This window comes from Heloderma suspectum, chromosome 12, assembly GCF_057233095.1.
Source record: "Heloderma suspectum isolate Gila_16-S chromosome 12, 16-S_ref, whole genome shotgun sequence".
Lineage (NCBI taxonomy): Eukaryota > Metazoa > Chordata > Lepidosauria > Squamata > Helodermatidae > Heloderma > Heloderma suspectum.
In genome coordinates, this window is record NC_139469.1 from 21,346,485 (window position 1) to 21,363,245 (window position 16,761).

The window sequence follows — 16,761 nt, forward strand, 5'->3', positions numbered from 1 at the left end:
GAAAAGCTTAGAACAAGGCTTCTCACACTTTGTTCAAGAGATATTCTTTAACAGAAGAAACTGTTTTGGACTTTGCAAATACGACAGAGGCTTAAAGATGCTTCCTCTGGTTGTGGTCACCCTAGCCCTTGGAACTGGAGGGCAAGCAGGGGAAAGGGAGCAACAGGGGCTATGTGATGGCTTTAATGGCCCTGGGAAATATCCTCTGTTGTGAAATATCATTTATATGGCATCTGTGGAAGCTTAAGTTACAAAATGAAGCTTAAGACACCTCGAGTATCAGGGGCAGTAAGCCTATGTACACCAGTTGCTGGGGAACATGGGTGGGAGGGTGCTGTTGCACTCATGTTCTGCTTGTAGGTTTCCCGTGGGCAGCTGGTTGGCCACTGTGTGAACAGAAAGTTGGGCTAGATGGACCCTTGGTCTGATCCAGCATCAGGGCTCTTCTTATGTTCTGATACATGAAGCTTAAGATACATGAAGCTTGTGATTATGCTTAAGATACAAAAATAAGAAGAACCAGACCAAAGGTCCATCTGGGCCAACACCCACAGTGGTCAGCTTTTAGGAGATGCTTCCAGGACACCCACAACTAGGATCTGAAGGCAATACCACTCCCCCACTGTTTGTCCTCCAGCAACTGGCTCTCAGAGGTACACTGTCTCTGAGCAGGGAGGTTCTATTTTGCTGTCATGGCTAATAGCCATCAGTAGACCTATCTTCCTCTGTGAATTTGTCTAATCCTCCTCTAAAGCCGTCTAAGCCAGTGGCTGTCAGTACAGCCTATGGCAATGAATTACATAAATTAACTATGTATTGGTGAAGGAGTCATTTCTTTTGAAACCTTAATTTGAGCCCGCGCTGTGCTGGGCTTCACCACCAACCCTTGCTGTTAATGTCAGGGCTTAATTTGGCATATATGAAGGACTGATGAAAAAGGGAGATTTCTTCTGAGCATGTGCAGAGTGCCCTTGGCTCACCCTATCAAACTCCTGCATCCCTGAAATTAGGGTCCAGGGCATTACTTGGAAGCAGGCTTGCAATTAGACACTTCTTACATTAGAAACAAAGCACTAGACAGCTGCCGTTTCCCCCTCGTTCTTTCTGCGAGAAGACCCATCTCAGAAGTGGGCAGGGGTGTGTGTGCTTCATCCTGATGACATTTGACCTTGTTGGGCAGAGGATTGCAAAGGAGAGGGGAAATGAGCCAATGCTCAGAACAATTTGGCCATCTCTGGTTAGTTTAAGACCAAAAGTGCACCGTATTGCAGAAAGATGTTAATTTGCTTTTGGAAGAGAACCCCACCCATAGCCCCCCCACCCCGCACACTTGGTGTGTCCTGTCTATGTTGCTTTTATCTTAGTCCCATAATTTAAATACCCCCACCCACCTTAGTGAGCCAACATCCAAATCTGTGTAGCTCTCACGCAGTGTTAAAAGTCCAAGGCCTGCTCTAGGGCGGCAGCATTTCCCAGCCCTGATTCCTTTCTGCTGGGAAATCTTTTCAAAGATAGCAGCAGCTTTTTCAGCCTGTTGGACTGGAGCAGTTTCCTAGAGCAACAGGCCTCCCATGTGGACACCACCTCCCTCACAAAGTGACCTGGAGGTCGGATTGCTTAGTGCTTTCCTTATTTTTATTTAAACATCCTGTCCCAGTCATAATGCTTCTATTCTGGGCTGCGTAGCAGAGACTCAATTGGTTCTTCAGATTCCTGTTTTCATTAACCCTTGCTACAGAGCCATATCAGGCAATATCAGACTGTACAATTAATGATCTCAAAAATGCATGTTATTACTTCTTTTGAAGCTACATAAGCAGCCCAGTCTTATAGATTGCCCCATCTTCAGTACTTGCAGGGAGACAGAAAAAAGCAAACTTGGGCACCAGTTCTTTGTTATAAACTTCTTTTACTGATCAGCTGGAATGGAAACAGTTCAAGGAGAAGAGGAGCCAAAAGTTGCTGGCCTTTCAGCAGAGTCGGTGGAATGGCCGTGCTTCCTTCTATCCCTCTGCTGCAGTCTGATGGAATGGCTTTTACTGAATGACAGTGGCAGGGGAAGAAAAACATAATGGAGCTGACTTCTCAGCAGAGCTGACTGAGCGGCCTTGCTTTCCTTCGCTCCCTCCGCTGCTGTCGAGGATGGTATTTTAAAGATGGTATTTTGAATCACTTCCTTGATATTTATTCAGATCTCATTGACTTCTTATTGTTGCATATTTGTCTTTTGTGTCCCTGTTTCGTTTTGTTTCCTATGTAAGCCAAGGTTTCTTCCATCTATGCATTAAAAATGCCATTATTCACAAAGCACTCTTCACGCAAAGCTATCTGATCTCCATTCCAGGAAGATGCTGAGCAGCTGTATAAGCAGTGCAAGCGCTACGACCTCTTGAACAAGTTTTACCAGGCCTCGGACCAGTGGCAGAAAGCCGTTGAGGTGGCCGAGGCTCATGACCGAGTCCACCTACGCACCACCTACTACAATTACGCCAAGCACTTGGAAGCCACGGGCGATCGCAACCTTGCGCTCACCTAGTAAGTGTTAGCTGGTCTCCAAACCCAACCCAATGGGTGTCTGCCAAGGATTGCTCTTTCACCAGGTCAAGCTAGCCAGCATCGTGTTCTGAGTAAGCATCCTGTGGTTTTGTTGGGCAGCCTTGGCACCTGGTAGCCGCCGTTTCCAGTTAATACATGTTTTGTCATCCTGCCATTGACCCTGTGTAAGGGAGTTCTATTGGTACGGATAATATGAAGCATATTGCTGCCACTCTTCCAATCCTGTGCCCCTGAACTCCCCCTCTCTACCCACACACAACATGTGCGAGGCCGTGCATGGTACACCTGCCCTGAGCTGCACCATTGTAACATCCTGGGTGTTTAGCTGTCTCAGGACTTGCCTTGCCGTATTGCACTAGGGCCCATTGCAACCCGATCCCGCCTGCTTTTTGGCATTGTAGAGCAGACATGGGAGTGTGTTCCTATCCCTTTAGGAAAATATATTGCAAATTGGCTCAAGCTGCAAAGAATTCCAAGAATTGTTAGGGTCAAGGCTCGTGAGTCTTTCTGAAGAGTTGGTGATGGTAACAGTGAAAAATCTTACTTCCCTTTTCCATGTTCACCAGTGTTTGGCAGCAAAAACTAGGCATGCTTCTTGTATGCTAATGTGGTTAATTCCCGACTAGGACTGGGGAGTCCCTTGTTCAGATTCCCATTCACTGGGTAAAGCTCACTGGGCGACCTTATTTATTTTATACCCTGCCTTTCTGCCAAAGAATGGTGCTCAAGGCCATTCTGTACATCCCCTTGAGCTCCTTGGACAAAAGGTGGGATATAAATGTAAAAAATAATAGGGTAAGGGAGCAATCCTAGTGGGATAGGCGGTCGCCTCCAAACTTGGAGGTGACCCCTATCCAATGCATGGCTGGTGGAGTGCAGAGGGCATCCTCTCCTCCACACTCCAGCTGCCGTGCATTCGCAGCTGGACAGCAATTTTGGCTGTCTAGCCATGGGACATTGGAGCACGGGGTGGGGAGGCCGAACGACGCAAGTGTCATACCGGCACATCCGCACCCCCCACCCCCGGGAACGCCCCCACTCCACGCTGCTCTTATGAGCCTGGAGCCCAGGTACGATCTGCGCTGCCTACGAGGCAGCGGGGGAAGGGGCGGAGAGGTGGTTGTCTAGGAACTGGCCTCAGAGCACGGGCTCCAAGGTTGGTTCCTGGAAACCAGCCAATCCTGTTTCTGTCTAGCAGCCACAGGATTGTGCCCTAAGAAAGCATTTATAATACAGTCATGAACAAGCCGCTTCTTGAGGTTCTGGTAGTGCTCTTCTGGGGAAAAACGGAGACATTAACTTTAAAATGCACCATTCCTTTAAAAAAAAACTTAGCACATTTTCATATCCAAATATCATACATGTTATAGACTTTGCCTCCCAAAATGTTAAAACTGAACTTTAATTAGAAATCTGGGCTAGATGGACTCTTGGTCTGATCCAGCAAGGTGCTCAGGTTCCTCATTTGCGCCTCCTGCCGTTCTAGGGAGAAATGAAGAGATTTGGCCAAGGTTACGTGGAAGGCTTGGATCAGATCCATATTTCAACCCTAGAGCTGTTCTTGAACAAGATAGGCCTTCCCCCCCTTTTCATTCTTGTTTTAATAGCAGAACATCCCCAAATTCCAGCTTAGTCTGCATCTGCAATTCTACTTCATGTGCCTATGAAGAAAGATAGAACAGTGGGGAAAAGCAGTGCCTTTTTATAATATGCTCTACTTTCTCTCTCTCTCTCTCTCTCTCTCTCTGTGTGCACGCGCAAACCTGCTGTTCAAGACAACAGCTTTATAGAGAGACATTCAAAACTAGGGCAGATCTGTTGGCACACATTTTAAAATACACAGGTTGTGCATATTTATGGAAACGTACGAAGAGATGGAAAGGAAGAAACAGGTGCAGTAGATGATGGGGGAGAACTCAGAGCCAAGAAAACAAGGAACTGTACACATGCCCCCAGGAAGGGACCATAGCTCAGTGGTAGAGCAGATGTTTTGCATGCTCAAGGTCCCAGGTTCAGTCCCCTGCACTTCCATTTAAGGAAGCAATCCTATCGCCGCTAGACAGTGGCTAGATGGCCATAGGATATGTTGTTTTCTGGGAACCGACCTCGGAGCCCGCACTCCTCCCCCCATTTCCGCGCTGCCTCAGAGACAGCTCGGAACAGCCCCGTCCTCCGCGCTTGCAGGAGGAACACGGAGTGGCCGAAAAGGGCTGTGGCTGGGGGCGTTCTGGGGCAGGGAGAGTGTAACTGCCTGTATGACACCTCCACAGCCTCCTTCCCCACTCTGCCCTCCTATGGCTAGACAGCCGCAATCGGCTGTCTAGCTAAAAAAGCAGGGCAGGAGAAGCACGGAGGGATCAATCCCCTCCATGTTTCTCCTGTCCTGCTTTGGATAGGTGGTCGCCTCCGAGATTGGAGGCGGACGCCTATCTAGATAGGATTGCTCCCATAAAGGATCAGGTAGCAGGTGATGAGAAAGACCTCTGCCAGAGAGAGAGAACTGCTGGCAGTCAAACTCGACACTACAGGGGCTGGATGGACAAATGGTGTAAGACAGCTACCTACATAGGAGCAAAGCATTTTTAACAACATCTCTCACTGTCAGAAGTCTTACTGAAATCCCTTTTTGGAAACCTGGTCTTTGTTCTAATAAAAGCTGAGATCCTTGGTTCAGATTCCTGTGCAGTTCATGAGTAAAATAAACTGTTACCCCAGCCCTGTACATAGGCTAGGAGTCAAGGAATATTTGGTGTATTGCAGAATTTAAACAGAGGAAATGATACATTGTGAAGGTGGGTCAGGGAAGGAGAGAACATTTCCGATTAGCGGATAAGTGCCAATTGGGGATTTCCCCCCAAAGCAAATACTCGCTTCAGAGGAGGCGATTTCCTTAGCAGTGCTGCAGGGAGGGGAAGGGTTAAATGAACCCTCCACTCCTGCTGCAGTCCCCTAATTATCACCTCCCTGGCTGATTCATTATGCATTTTTTATAACCTGCATGTTCAATCTACAGACACCTTTAATGTCACATCTAAGCCCACTAAGTTAAGCAATCTCTTTGCCTGCTTTCTGCCATTCCACCATGTATTTGTAACGTTTTTGCTTAGAAGGTTTGCTGCAGTTGCGTACTGAGATGCAGACAAATGTCCTTGCTGTTGGCTGTTTGTATTATTTTGATTGCTGCAATCTTTGTAGTTAGATTTTTTGCCACTGAAGTGTCTGCATATATGAGGAATTCTTTTTTGTGGGATGTCTCATGAAGATTGCTACACAAATGCACTAAAATACAAGTTCTGTTGTTACTTCTAGGTGCTGAAAAGTGAAATAAAACACAGTTTCCCCTTAGCCCCCTCTTTCTAACGTCCTCTTTTCCTGCGCAGCTATGAGAAGTCAGACACACACAAGTTTGAGGTACCTCGAATGCTTTCGGAAGATTTGCAAGCCTTGGAATCTTACGTCAACAAGATGAAAGATAAGTGAGTGTTTGCTTCTCCCCTCCATGCCAGAAAGTGCTCCAACTGCCAATTGCCCTGTGACCACAGTGGTGACAACAGGGTCATTCTGGCCTTGTCAGCCAGATGGTCAAGACTTGCTGGGTAGTTGTGCCATCTCCTTCCCAGCAAGGAAAGATTGGATATAAATGCCTGTTCATAGTTCTCCATTTCATTCTGGCATCATCAAACTGACTCCTTCCACTACCTTCCTATCCACTCTCCTTCCTTTGTGTGTCTTGTCTTATAGTTTGTAAGCCTGATGGCAGAACCTCTGTCTTATATGCATTTATGTACAGCACCCCTGAGTTCCAAGGGAACAACTTTGGTCCAAAAAGCAGGATAAAAATATATTAGTTTGATTTGTGGAAGGCATTGGCCTCTGATGCTCTGATGATTCCATGGACAGCAAGACCACCACGTGGCCTGCTGATCTCTCATACCACATGGAATGCCAGAGGTCTGCTGGTTCAGAAACTCTGATCATAAATCACACTTCTGGCAGTTTGTTTATTTATTTATTTATTTATTTATTTATTTTATTAAATTTATTAATCGCCCATCTGGCTGGTCACCCAGCCACTCTGGGTGATGTACAGAGTGTATAATAAAACAGTTTAAAACAATAAAATTCTACATTAAAAACATCGTATTTCTAAAAATACCCTAACCCATACCAAATGCCTGCCTGAACAACCACGTTTTTAATGCGCGGCGGAAGCTCATTAAAGAGGGGGCATGGCGGGGTTCCCTAGGGAGGGAGTTCCACAGAGTGGGGGCCACCACAGAGAAGGCCCCCTCTCTAGTCCCTTTAGCTAGCAGAACTAAATATGGCTAGTTCTGCTAGCCATATTTGGATGGAGTGCTAGAGCAGCTTCATCTCATACGAAGCATCCCCATGCCTCATTATCAGGCATTGACGTCTCCACCCAGCCTTGACCATCCAGTCTAGGTGTCCACCCTCTGTGCAGGGGCCCTGGCCTTCCTGCGCTGTTGCAGAGCTAGTTGCTCTAGCTGTGTTGTGTACAGCATCTAACCCATCAAAGACATGAAATAAATGTTAAGTAAAAGAAGTAGCAGGATGTCAAGCAGTCTCTGAAATGTCTCATTTCAGTCTCTGAAATGTCTCCTGTAGGCCCCTCCCTATAGACCCCTCTTCTCTGAAACTTTCCTCCCTTTAGCTGTAGATAGATCTCAGTTTCAGAACTCGTCTTCCGGACAAACTGACAGATTCCTTAGCCACTGAGCCTACATCCAAGATGGTGGGTAGTTAACATCTCAAAACCTATTACATAAAATAGTCCATCAGTATCAGCAGGCATTAAGTGTCCTGGTTTGTATTGGGACTGCTTGTTCGAACCCCAATCCTAAACATCCAAACAGAGGTAGCTCACCCCTCACGATTCTCTGAATTGAGTCAATATGTTTAGGTTCACAATTGTATGGACTATGGGGAAAATGGTAAAATACTGGAAATCTCTAAGTGAAAATGAAAGGGCATGAAATGGAAGAAGGAAACAGTGCTATAGACAGCCCCAAATGAAGATTTGGGTTGCAGCATCATCAGTATGCAGATGGCACCCAACTCTGCCTCTCTTTTTCATCATCATCCTGGAGAGGCAACGGCTCCTGAGCCGGTGTCTGAAGTCAGTGACAGACCAGATGAGAGAAAACAAGCTGACACATCACCAGACAAGATGGAAGTACTATTGGGTGGGATTCTGTCTGAACCTGGAGGAGGAGTGCCACCTGTGTTGGAAGGGGAATCATTTCCCTTTCAGACGCAGGTTCATAGCATGGGTGTGCTCTTGGACCCACCACTGGTCCTGGATGTTCAGGTGGTGGCAGTGGCCAAAAGTCCTTTTGCCCAGCTGGTTTACCAGCTGCAACCTTTCCTGGATAGGAATGACCTAGCCATAGTAATCCATGCACTACTGGTATCTGGGTTAGATTACTCGAATGTGTTTTATGTAAGGCTGCCTTTGAAAAGTGCTCTGAAACTACAGCTGGTCCAGAATGCAGCTGGAAGGATGCTGATTGGAAGAGGACGAACGGAGCATATAATGGTGGTTTTACAACACTGGCTTCCAGTTGCTTTCCAGTTCAAAGGGGTGATTGACAATGCAGTCACTATGCACATCTGCGCAGAAGTTGTTGTTCAGTCGTGTCCGACTCTTCGTGACCCCATGGACCACAGCACGCCAGGCCTTCCTGTCCTCCGCTCTCTCCCGGAGTGTGCTGAAGTCCATATTCATTGCATCGGTGATGCTATCTAGCCATCTCATCCTCTGCCGTCCCCTTCTCCTTTTGCCTTCAGTCTTTCCCAGCATCAGGGTCTTCTCCAGAGAGTTTTCTCTTCGCATTAGGTGGCCAAAATATTTGAGCTTCAGCTTCAGTATCTGTCCTTCCAATGAGCACTCAGGGTTGATTTCCTTTAGGATGGACTGATTTGACCTCCTTGCAGTCCAGGGGACTCGTAAGCGTCTTCTCCAGCACCACAGTTCGAAAGCATCAGTTCTTCGGCACTCAGCCTTCCTTATAGTCCAGCTCTCACAGCCATACATTACTACTGGGAAAACCATAGCTTTGATTAGACGGACCTTTGTCGGCAAGGTGATGTCTCTGCTTCTTACTATGCTGTCTAGGTTGGCCATAGCTTTCCTCCCAAGGAGCAAGCGTCTTTTAATTTCACGGCTACAGTCACCGTCTGCGGTCATCTTGGAGCCCAAGAAAGTAAAATCTGTCACTGCTTCCATTTCTTCCCCTTCTGTATGCCAGGAAGTGATAGGGCCAGATGCCATGATCTTAGTTTTCTTAATGTTGAGTTTCAAACCAGCTTTTGCACTCTCCTCTTTCACCCTCAACAAGAGGCTCTTGAGATCCTCTTCGCTTTCTGCCATTAGGGTGGTATCGTCTGCATATCGGAGGTTGTTGATAATTCTCCCGGCAATCTTAATTCCGACCTGTGATTCATCCAACCCGGCGTTTCTCATGATGTACTATGCATATAAGTTAAATAAGCAGGGTGACAATATGCAGCCTTGTCGTACTCCTTTCCCAATTTTGAACCAATTGGTTGTTCCATGTCTGGTTCTTACTGTTGCTTCTTGACCCTCGTACAGGTTTCTCAGGAGACAGGTAAGGTGGTCTGGTACTCCCATCACTTTAAGAATTTGCCACAGTTTGTTGTGATCCACACAATCAAAGGCTTTAGCGTAGTCAGTGAAGCAGAAATAGACGTTTTTCTGGAATTCTCTTGCTTTCTCCATGATCCAGCAAACGTTGGCGATTTGATCTCTAGTTCCTCTGCCTCTTCGAAACCCAGCTTGTACTTCCGGTAGTTCTCGGTTCGCATACTGCTGAAGCCTAGCTTGTATGATTTTGAGCATCACCTTGCTGGCATGTGAAATGAGCGCAATTGTGCGGTAGTTTGAACACTCTTTGGCGTTGCCCTTCTTTGGAATTGGAATGTAAACGCAGAAGTACACCCCATTTAATTCAGTGGGACGTACTCCAAGGTAAATGTAGGATTGCAGCCGTAGACCTTTAAAGGGCCAGTGTAGTGTAGTGGTTAGAGTGTTGGACTTGGGAGATCTGGGCTCTAGTCCCCACTCAGCCATGAAGCTCACTGGGTGGCTTTGGGCCACTCACTTATTGTGAGCCTAACCTACCTCACAGGATTATTGTAAGGATAAAATAAAGGAGGAGGACCATGTAAGCCACCTTGGGTTTCTTGCAAGAGGAAAACAGGGTGGGATATAAATCTAACAGTACATAAAAATAAAGCTCTAAATGGTCTGATCCAGGGGTGGGCAAATTGTGGCCTTCCAGATGTGTTGGCCTACAACTTTCATGAGCCCTAGCCATGCCAATGGCAAGGGATCATGGAATTTGTAGGCCAAAACACATCTGGAAGGCCACAAATTGTCCACCCCATTTCTAGGGCAATCTTCCCCAACTGGGTGCCTTCCAGATGTTTTGGTCAGCATTCCTGACCATTGGCCATACTGACTGGAGATGGTCCAAAACATCCAGAGGGCACCAGGTTGGGAAAGGCTGGTCTAGGCCCAGGATACATCAAGGACCGCCTTCTCCCAAACAAATCTACTCATTCATTAAGATCTTCATTGGGAGCTCTGCTTCATGTTCCCCCAAGGGTTAAAATAAGGTTGTTAGTTATTCAGGGCAGGGCTTTCTCAACAGTGGCACCTGAGATTTTAAAAGTCCCTTTTCAGTACTCTGCTTCTTCCTTAGTGAAGTATTATGACACCTGGCAAAGGTGGGTTTATTTCAGCAAGCTTCCAAAGGTATTTAAGTTAAACTTCTGTTCAATGGTTCTGCTTGTTTTCTGCAGCATAATTATCTGTGACTGCTGATATAGATATAGATAGATAGTTTAATATTTTTCTTTCAAATGTTATATCTTGGTGCATATCGTGGATTTTTAACAAAATTTAGTTAATGCCTTGGGGATTTTTATTAGCACAACCTATTGAAATATAATTGATTGAGAAGCCCCCTCTGTTATTATCTTTTTCATTTTCCAGGAGCTTGTGGAAGTGGTGGGCCCAGTACCTAGAAGGTCAGGCAGACATGGAAGCAGCTTTCAGATATTATGAATTGGCTCAGGATTACTTTTCCATGGTCCGTATCCACTGCTTCCTGGGTAACATCCAGAAGGTAAGTGTGCTTCCTCCCAAGTTTCCCTAGCAGAGGCAGCCCTTGTATGGTGTATTCCAGGAAAAATATAATTGTTTGTTTCTCTCTCCTTCCATTTCAGGCAGCTGAAATAGCCAATGCGACGGGTAACTGGGCAGCTTCATATCACGTTGCCCGTCAGTATGAGAGCCACGATGACATCAAGCAGGCTGTGCACTTCTACACCAGAGCCCAAGCGTTTAACAATGCTATTCGGCTGTGCAAGGTACAGGCGACATTCGCACACGATCACATCACTTAGCTGCATGCTTTAATAGCGTAGAGATTTTCCACATGACGCTACACGCAAACCTCAGAGAACTGACTTGCAAGATGCCATAATAATGGAGAAAATGGGTCCATAAGAGAAGAAAAACCCAAAGATTCTGAAGAGCAGATGCAGATCCTCACTGGTTATTGTCCTGTTGCTATGGATACTTTTCAGCTTGTTCAGTCTGTGGATCTGGCCAGAACTCCTGGAAGGGAGAGGTTGTCTACACACTCCTTTCACTGAAGTAGTAGCGAATGGACCTGTCTTCACACGGGTTGGAATAGCCCTTAATGTGATACAGTGAAGCCTTCAAGCAAAGTTACACAGCTGTCTGACTTGGACGCATTATGCCTGCCCTGCCTGAGTGAAGCCATTCCTGTTGGCACCCCTAGGTGTGGCCCTGCCGTGGTGCACCCCTGTAGCTCCCTCAGAGAGGGGCCTGCCCACTCCATTCCTCTGGGGGGGGGGCTGCCCACAGCCGCCGGGGGCAGCCATATAACTCTGTCCCTCCGGCTCCAAAACACCCCCCCCCCCCGGCTTCAAACTATATTGACTGCAAAGCTATTCACTGGTATTGACTGAAGATGCTACTGTAAGCGTCAAACACAGACAAATTTACATTAATTAGAATTAATGTGTATAAAAAAAATAACTTTCAGATGCACACCTCTAGGGTACCCTTAGTATCCATGCCAGGTTTCAAGCATCTAGGTTTCATGGTCTCAGTACCATGGTGCTGACAGACAGGCTCACATCTTCTTTTATTATTCTAGATTGGTAGTCCTAGCAGGCAGGATAATCGCCATTTCTCCAGCAACCACAGTTTATAGTTTGTGAGTTGGGCAAAGGTGATTTCCTGGCAATGGAGGCAGACGACCATGCCCCTTGCAACCAACGGGGTGAAGTGTTCTTTGGTTCCCCCCCAAAACAGACGGTCTTTACAAGCCAGTGCTGATGGCATTGTTGTCATTATTGCTGTTTTTTCTCAGGTATGGTTTGATGGTACATGATGCAGCCCCCTTGCTGAAGCTAAGTAGGCCTGGGTCTGGTCAGTGCCTGGATGGGAGATCTCCTGGGAGCCCAAGCGTATGTCCTCTTGAGTTCCACAGGAGAAAGGGAGGATATGAGTGGAATAAATAAGTGATATTTAACATTTCTTAACTGCCTGTCCACAGTTAAATAGTTGTTAAATAGTGCCCAAGACTATTTAACAAGGACAATGGATTCTATCCCAAGCATTCTTGCCTGTTTCATGGTTCTACCCACCACTTCAAGAGTGTATTAGGGCTACCAAGGGATATATCAAGAGCCAACTGCAATAATAAGATGGTATTACAACTTTTTTTATGAAGGAAGTAATTTATTGTTAAAAACCTAACCACCATTTTTAAAAGTTTAAGCATTTGCATAGCCTTTTGAAAGCAGTCTAAGACTATTCTGTAACAAGAGTGAGCTCTTTGGAACTCTAAATATGTGGAAATTAAGACAGCCAGCAAGCAATTTCATTCTGCATTTTAAAAGACAAGGGTATCTATGAGATGTTTTGATTTTTTGTTTTCCTCTGCTCTTGTCACCTGTAACTGTGAGCATTTTAAGCAAGAGCTCAGGGTAGGGAGGCTGTAGAAAGCAGCTGCAACTAACCTTTATGTAAAGGTGCTTCTTAATTCTTGGAATAGGAGAACAATCTGGATGACCAGCTGATGAACCTGGCTCTTCTCAGTTCGCCAGAAGACATGATTGAAGCAGCACGCTATTATGAAGGGAAGGGCGAACAAATGGACAGGGCGGTGATGCTGTACCACAAGGTGAGCGCTTGTCCCCCTGTGGAACGGAGATTTCAGCAGGGGCAGGTCATACTAAAGGAGGACTTCCCCAGGGAAGGCAAAGGGTCGAAATTCTACTCCACACAGGGAGGCATCCTTCTTTCCTGGTGGCTGATGGGCAGGCTTCTGTACCACAGTGGCCACATGTGGCAGCTAAAGCCTCTTTTCTTTTACAGGCAGGACACTTGTCCAAAGCTCTGGAGCTGGCCTTTGCCACCCAGCAGTTTGCAGCCCTGCAGCTCATTGCTGAGGATTTGGATGAGAAGTCTGACCCAGCCTTGCTGGCTCGTTGCTCAGACTTCTTCACTGAGCATGCCCAGTACGAGAAGGCTGTTGAACTTTTGCTAGCTGCCAAAAAGGTGATTTGTATACATCATATTTCAGCAAATGACGATCTCCCCAGTTATTGTCCTCCCGACCCCAAAATGAGATACTATTTTTAGAGAATCTCCTCGGAATCTCTAGTGGATTAAAGCTTTGCATGTGCTCTAGCCAAAACCCTGTTCAGACTCAGCAGGTTGAACTATCCTGATTTCATTGGTTCCTTCCTTCTCCCTCACCCCACCGCCATGAGCACATTCGGCTTGCAAGAGCTTGTCTTGCTTGCTCTCTCTCTCACCCTCTCTCTTTCTCTGCTATAGTACCAGGATGCCCTGCAGCTCTGCCTCACACAGAACCTGACCATCACTGAGGAGATGGCGGAGAAGATGACCATTTCGAAGGACTCCAAGGAGCTCTCGGAGGACTCCCGGCGGGAGCTCCTGGAGCAGATAGCCGATTGCTGCATGCGGCAGGGCAATTACCACATGGCCACCAAGAAGTACACCCAAGCAGGAAACAAGCTGAAAGTAAGTGTGCCTGGGCAAGGAGGATTCCCTTGTCCTGCCTGCTTGGACAGGTCAGGCGGTGAAATGCAGGTAAGCAGTTTCTGCATGCATACTAATTGTCTTCAGCTCAAGGGTTTGGGGCTGGAGATGTGTTTTACTGGATAGTTATAGAGTCCTGTGTGTTGGATCGGACCGTGTGTAATTCTGCAGATCTTTCCCCCCATTTCTGCGCGATTTGCTACTGCTGCTTGCATTTGCTTGTGGTGACCAGCAGCATCAGCCCTGCCCCTTTGTTTACAGGCCATGAGAGCACTGCTGAAATCTGGAGACACGGAGAAGATCGTGTTCTTTGCTGGAGTCTCAAGGCAGAGGGAGATTTATATCATGGCTGCCAACTATCTCCAGTCCCTGGACTGGCGCAAGGACCCAGAGATCATGAAGAACATCATCAGCTTCTACACCAAAGGGAGGGCTCTGGACCTCTTGGCGGGTTTTTATGATGCGTGTGCTCAGGTGCGTGGGCGCTCCTCGGGTACACAGTTTTGGTTGCACGAGAGAGAGAGCAGAAACCCAACGCGTTTCCCTTCCCTCTAGGTGGAGGTGGATGAGTACCAGAACTATGAGAAGGCCCTCGGAGCCCTGACAGAGGCATACAAGTGCCTGTCAAAGGCAAAGACGCGGAGTCCGGTGGAGCAAGAGAGCAAGCTCGCGCTCTTACACCGCAAGATGGCGCTGGTGAAGAGATTTATTCAGGCCCGAAGGTGAGCAGACGTAGCGAGGACCTCCGTGTATTCAGAGGGTGTCACGTCTGCCTTGTCAGAAGCATCCTGGACTCCTGTGGTTCAGGGGGATCTCTTGGAAAGTGGTTGTGGATGGCAGTTTGCTCACTCACGAGAAGCACTGTTACTTCACCATAGCCCAGACTTGGCAACACAGTCAGTATTACACCTTTGGGGTTAAGTCACAGTCGGAACCATTCATATTCTTCGCAGGTGTGGTACAGTATAGAACATAGCCGAGAGCTCAATATAGAATATAGCTGAGATACATTCAGGCAAGTGCACATACATACATAGAAACAACAAAACATTCTTGTAGTCCCTTAAAGACTAACATATGTATTATGGCATAATCTTGTGGACTAGAATCTACTTCGGAGGTGGATCTGCTGATGTGGATCTATTCCATGAAAGCTTATGCTATTATAAATGTCTTTAAGATGCTACAGGAGCTTTTGATGTCTTTGCTGAAACAGGCTAACCTGGCCACCCATCTGAAGGTCACTGGAGTACAAACAAGAGGGATGGTGACAGCGGGTGCTGCGTGGCAAATTCTGTGTCCTTAGCTCCTTGAGTGACGCATCTGCCTGGCCCTAGATCCAAAGCCGATGGCTGCTCCTACCCCTGCGACTGTTTCGCTTTCCAAGCACCTGCAAGGCTGTCCAATCCGCGCTTTGTTTGGTACTGAATGTGCGGGGCTTTTTCTTACCATTTACAATCTGCTCTGAGGAGTAGGTGAGGTTTTGTGACTTACATAATGGCCAGCCAATCAGAGTGGCGCACAGCCCTGCTTTGAGAAGGGGGAAGCTGCTTCATGACTGACGCAATGACCAACCATCAGTGCTGTGCACCTGATTGGAAAGCCACCTGTGGAAAGTGCTGCGCTTTCTGGCTGGAAAGTGATAATCAAAGCAACTGATTATCAAAGTGATTATCTGGCAAAGTGATTATCATTTTCTGAATGGAAAGTGTTGTACACCCCATTGGAAGGCCACCTTCTGCTCCAGTTGGAAAACCAGGCTCCCCGCTGATCCCAGTCCTGGGGAGAAGGCTATACGTGTGTTGGAATTGCCGTGTGCATGCTTCCACAAGCTGCTCATTGCTGAAATCATGCATGTCTGCAAGCTGCTCACAGTTAAATATTGCTACGCAATGGAGCAGCTTACCTCAACAGCTAAGCCATCTGCTAGGGAAATGCTTGGAGCAATCATGCATCCATACTCACGTTAAGGCCTTAAACAGTTTTTCCACTAAGAGGTGAATGAGATCACCGAAAAAGCTTTTGTCCCACAACTATTGGTGTCTGGTATATTTCCCCTTCCTAGACTTTGCCCAGAGGACCCCAAGGAGGCAGCGAGGCAGTGTGAGCTGCTGCTAGGTGAGCCAGAGCTCGACGGTGCCATCCGCCTGGGGGATGTCCTGGGCTTCCTGGTGGAGCATCACCTGAAGGTGCAAGAATTCCAGATGGTGAGTGACGTTGGCTCATTCAGCGCTCATGATGAAAGACCAACCTCCGTGCCAAGAACATAGTCTCAGAGCCACTCCATACTTTCAGCAGTGCATGTAGTACTGCCTTGTGAGATTGTGCCACCACAGATATTCGTATATGTGAACAAGGGGATCACAGCACTGATTGCTTCCACTCGTAAAAACCCCCCAAACCCTACACATAGAGAACTAGCATGTCAGGGACAAGCCCTGTCCCTGATGTACGAGTTCTCTCCATGTGGGGGTGGGGAATATGCCAACATACAGATCTCCCTCTTGGGATCAGAAGGGGCTTTTCTGTAAGTCAGCTCTTGGAAACACAAGTGAAAAATAACCCACTTGTGATGTAATGATGGTCCTAAATAGGTTTATATAGCTGGATGTCAGGAGTTAGGGGTGGTAGCTCCCAAGATGTTTTGTAAACACTTTGATCAGGGAATATTTCTCTGCTGTATCCTGGTACCTCTTACCACCACCTGGTGGGTTGTGGGGGGAGGAAAGCAGAGGAAATCATCATGAGCCATCTGGAGATGATTCACTTGCTTGGAGCAGGAAGTGTCAAAATGGCCCAGTGTAAAATAGGGAAGACAGAAGTACAGGCCCTGGGCAAAGAGGAACTGCTGTTCTGGAACAGCCAGGTGCTCTCCAGTCATCCGAAGTTCAAGCAAAGAAGGGACTGCATTAAAAGATAGTCTCACAGCAAAGCTGATCTGCAGCTGGATGGCACAAGACAATTAGCAATACTAATAGAAGCTTTGCCCAATAGTATTGCCAATAGGCCTATGCCAACTACCAGTAGCCTGTTCTTTTAAAGTCAACCTTTTAGCC

At 47.0% G+C, this 16,761-nt stretch overlaps 1 protein-coding gene across 1 annotated transcript in view; it reads left to right on the top strand.

The window, feature by feature from the left end:
• The window catches only part of IFT140 (intraflagellar transport 140), a 148,756-nt gene that overhangs the window by 130,460 nt on the left and 1,535 nt on the right, over positions 1-16,761 (top strand). Inside the window, exons 20-29 of the mRNA XM_084818716.1 lie at positions 2,345-2,535; positions 5,937-6,032; positions 10,595-10,727; positions 10,828-10,971; positions 12,693-12,821; positions 13,016-13,198; positions 13,481-13,687; positions 13,967-14,179; positions 14,261-14,427; positions 15,771-15,912. Of these exons, the coding sequence (XP_084674842.1) occupies positions 2,345-2,535; positions 5,937-6,032; positions 10,595-10,727; positions 10,828-10,971; positions 12,693-12,821; positions 13,016-13,198; positions 13,481-13,687; positions 13,967-14,179; positions 14,261-14,427; positions 15,771-15,912 (1,605 nt within the window). The remainder of the gene's footprint in view (positions 1-2,344; positions 2,536-5,936; positions 6,033-10,594; positions 10,728-10,827; positions 10,972-12,692; positions 12,822-13,015; positions 13,199-13,480; positions 13,688-13,966; positions 14,180-14,260; positions 14,428-15,770; positions 15,913-16,761) is intronic.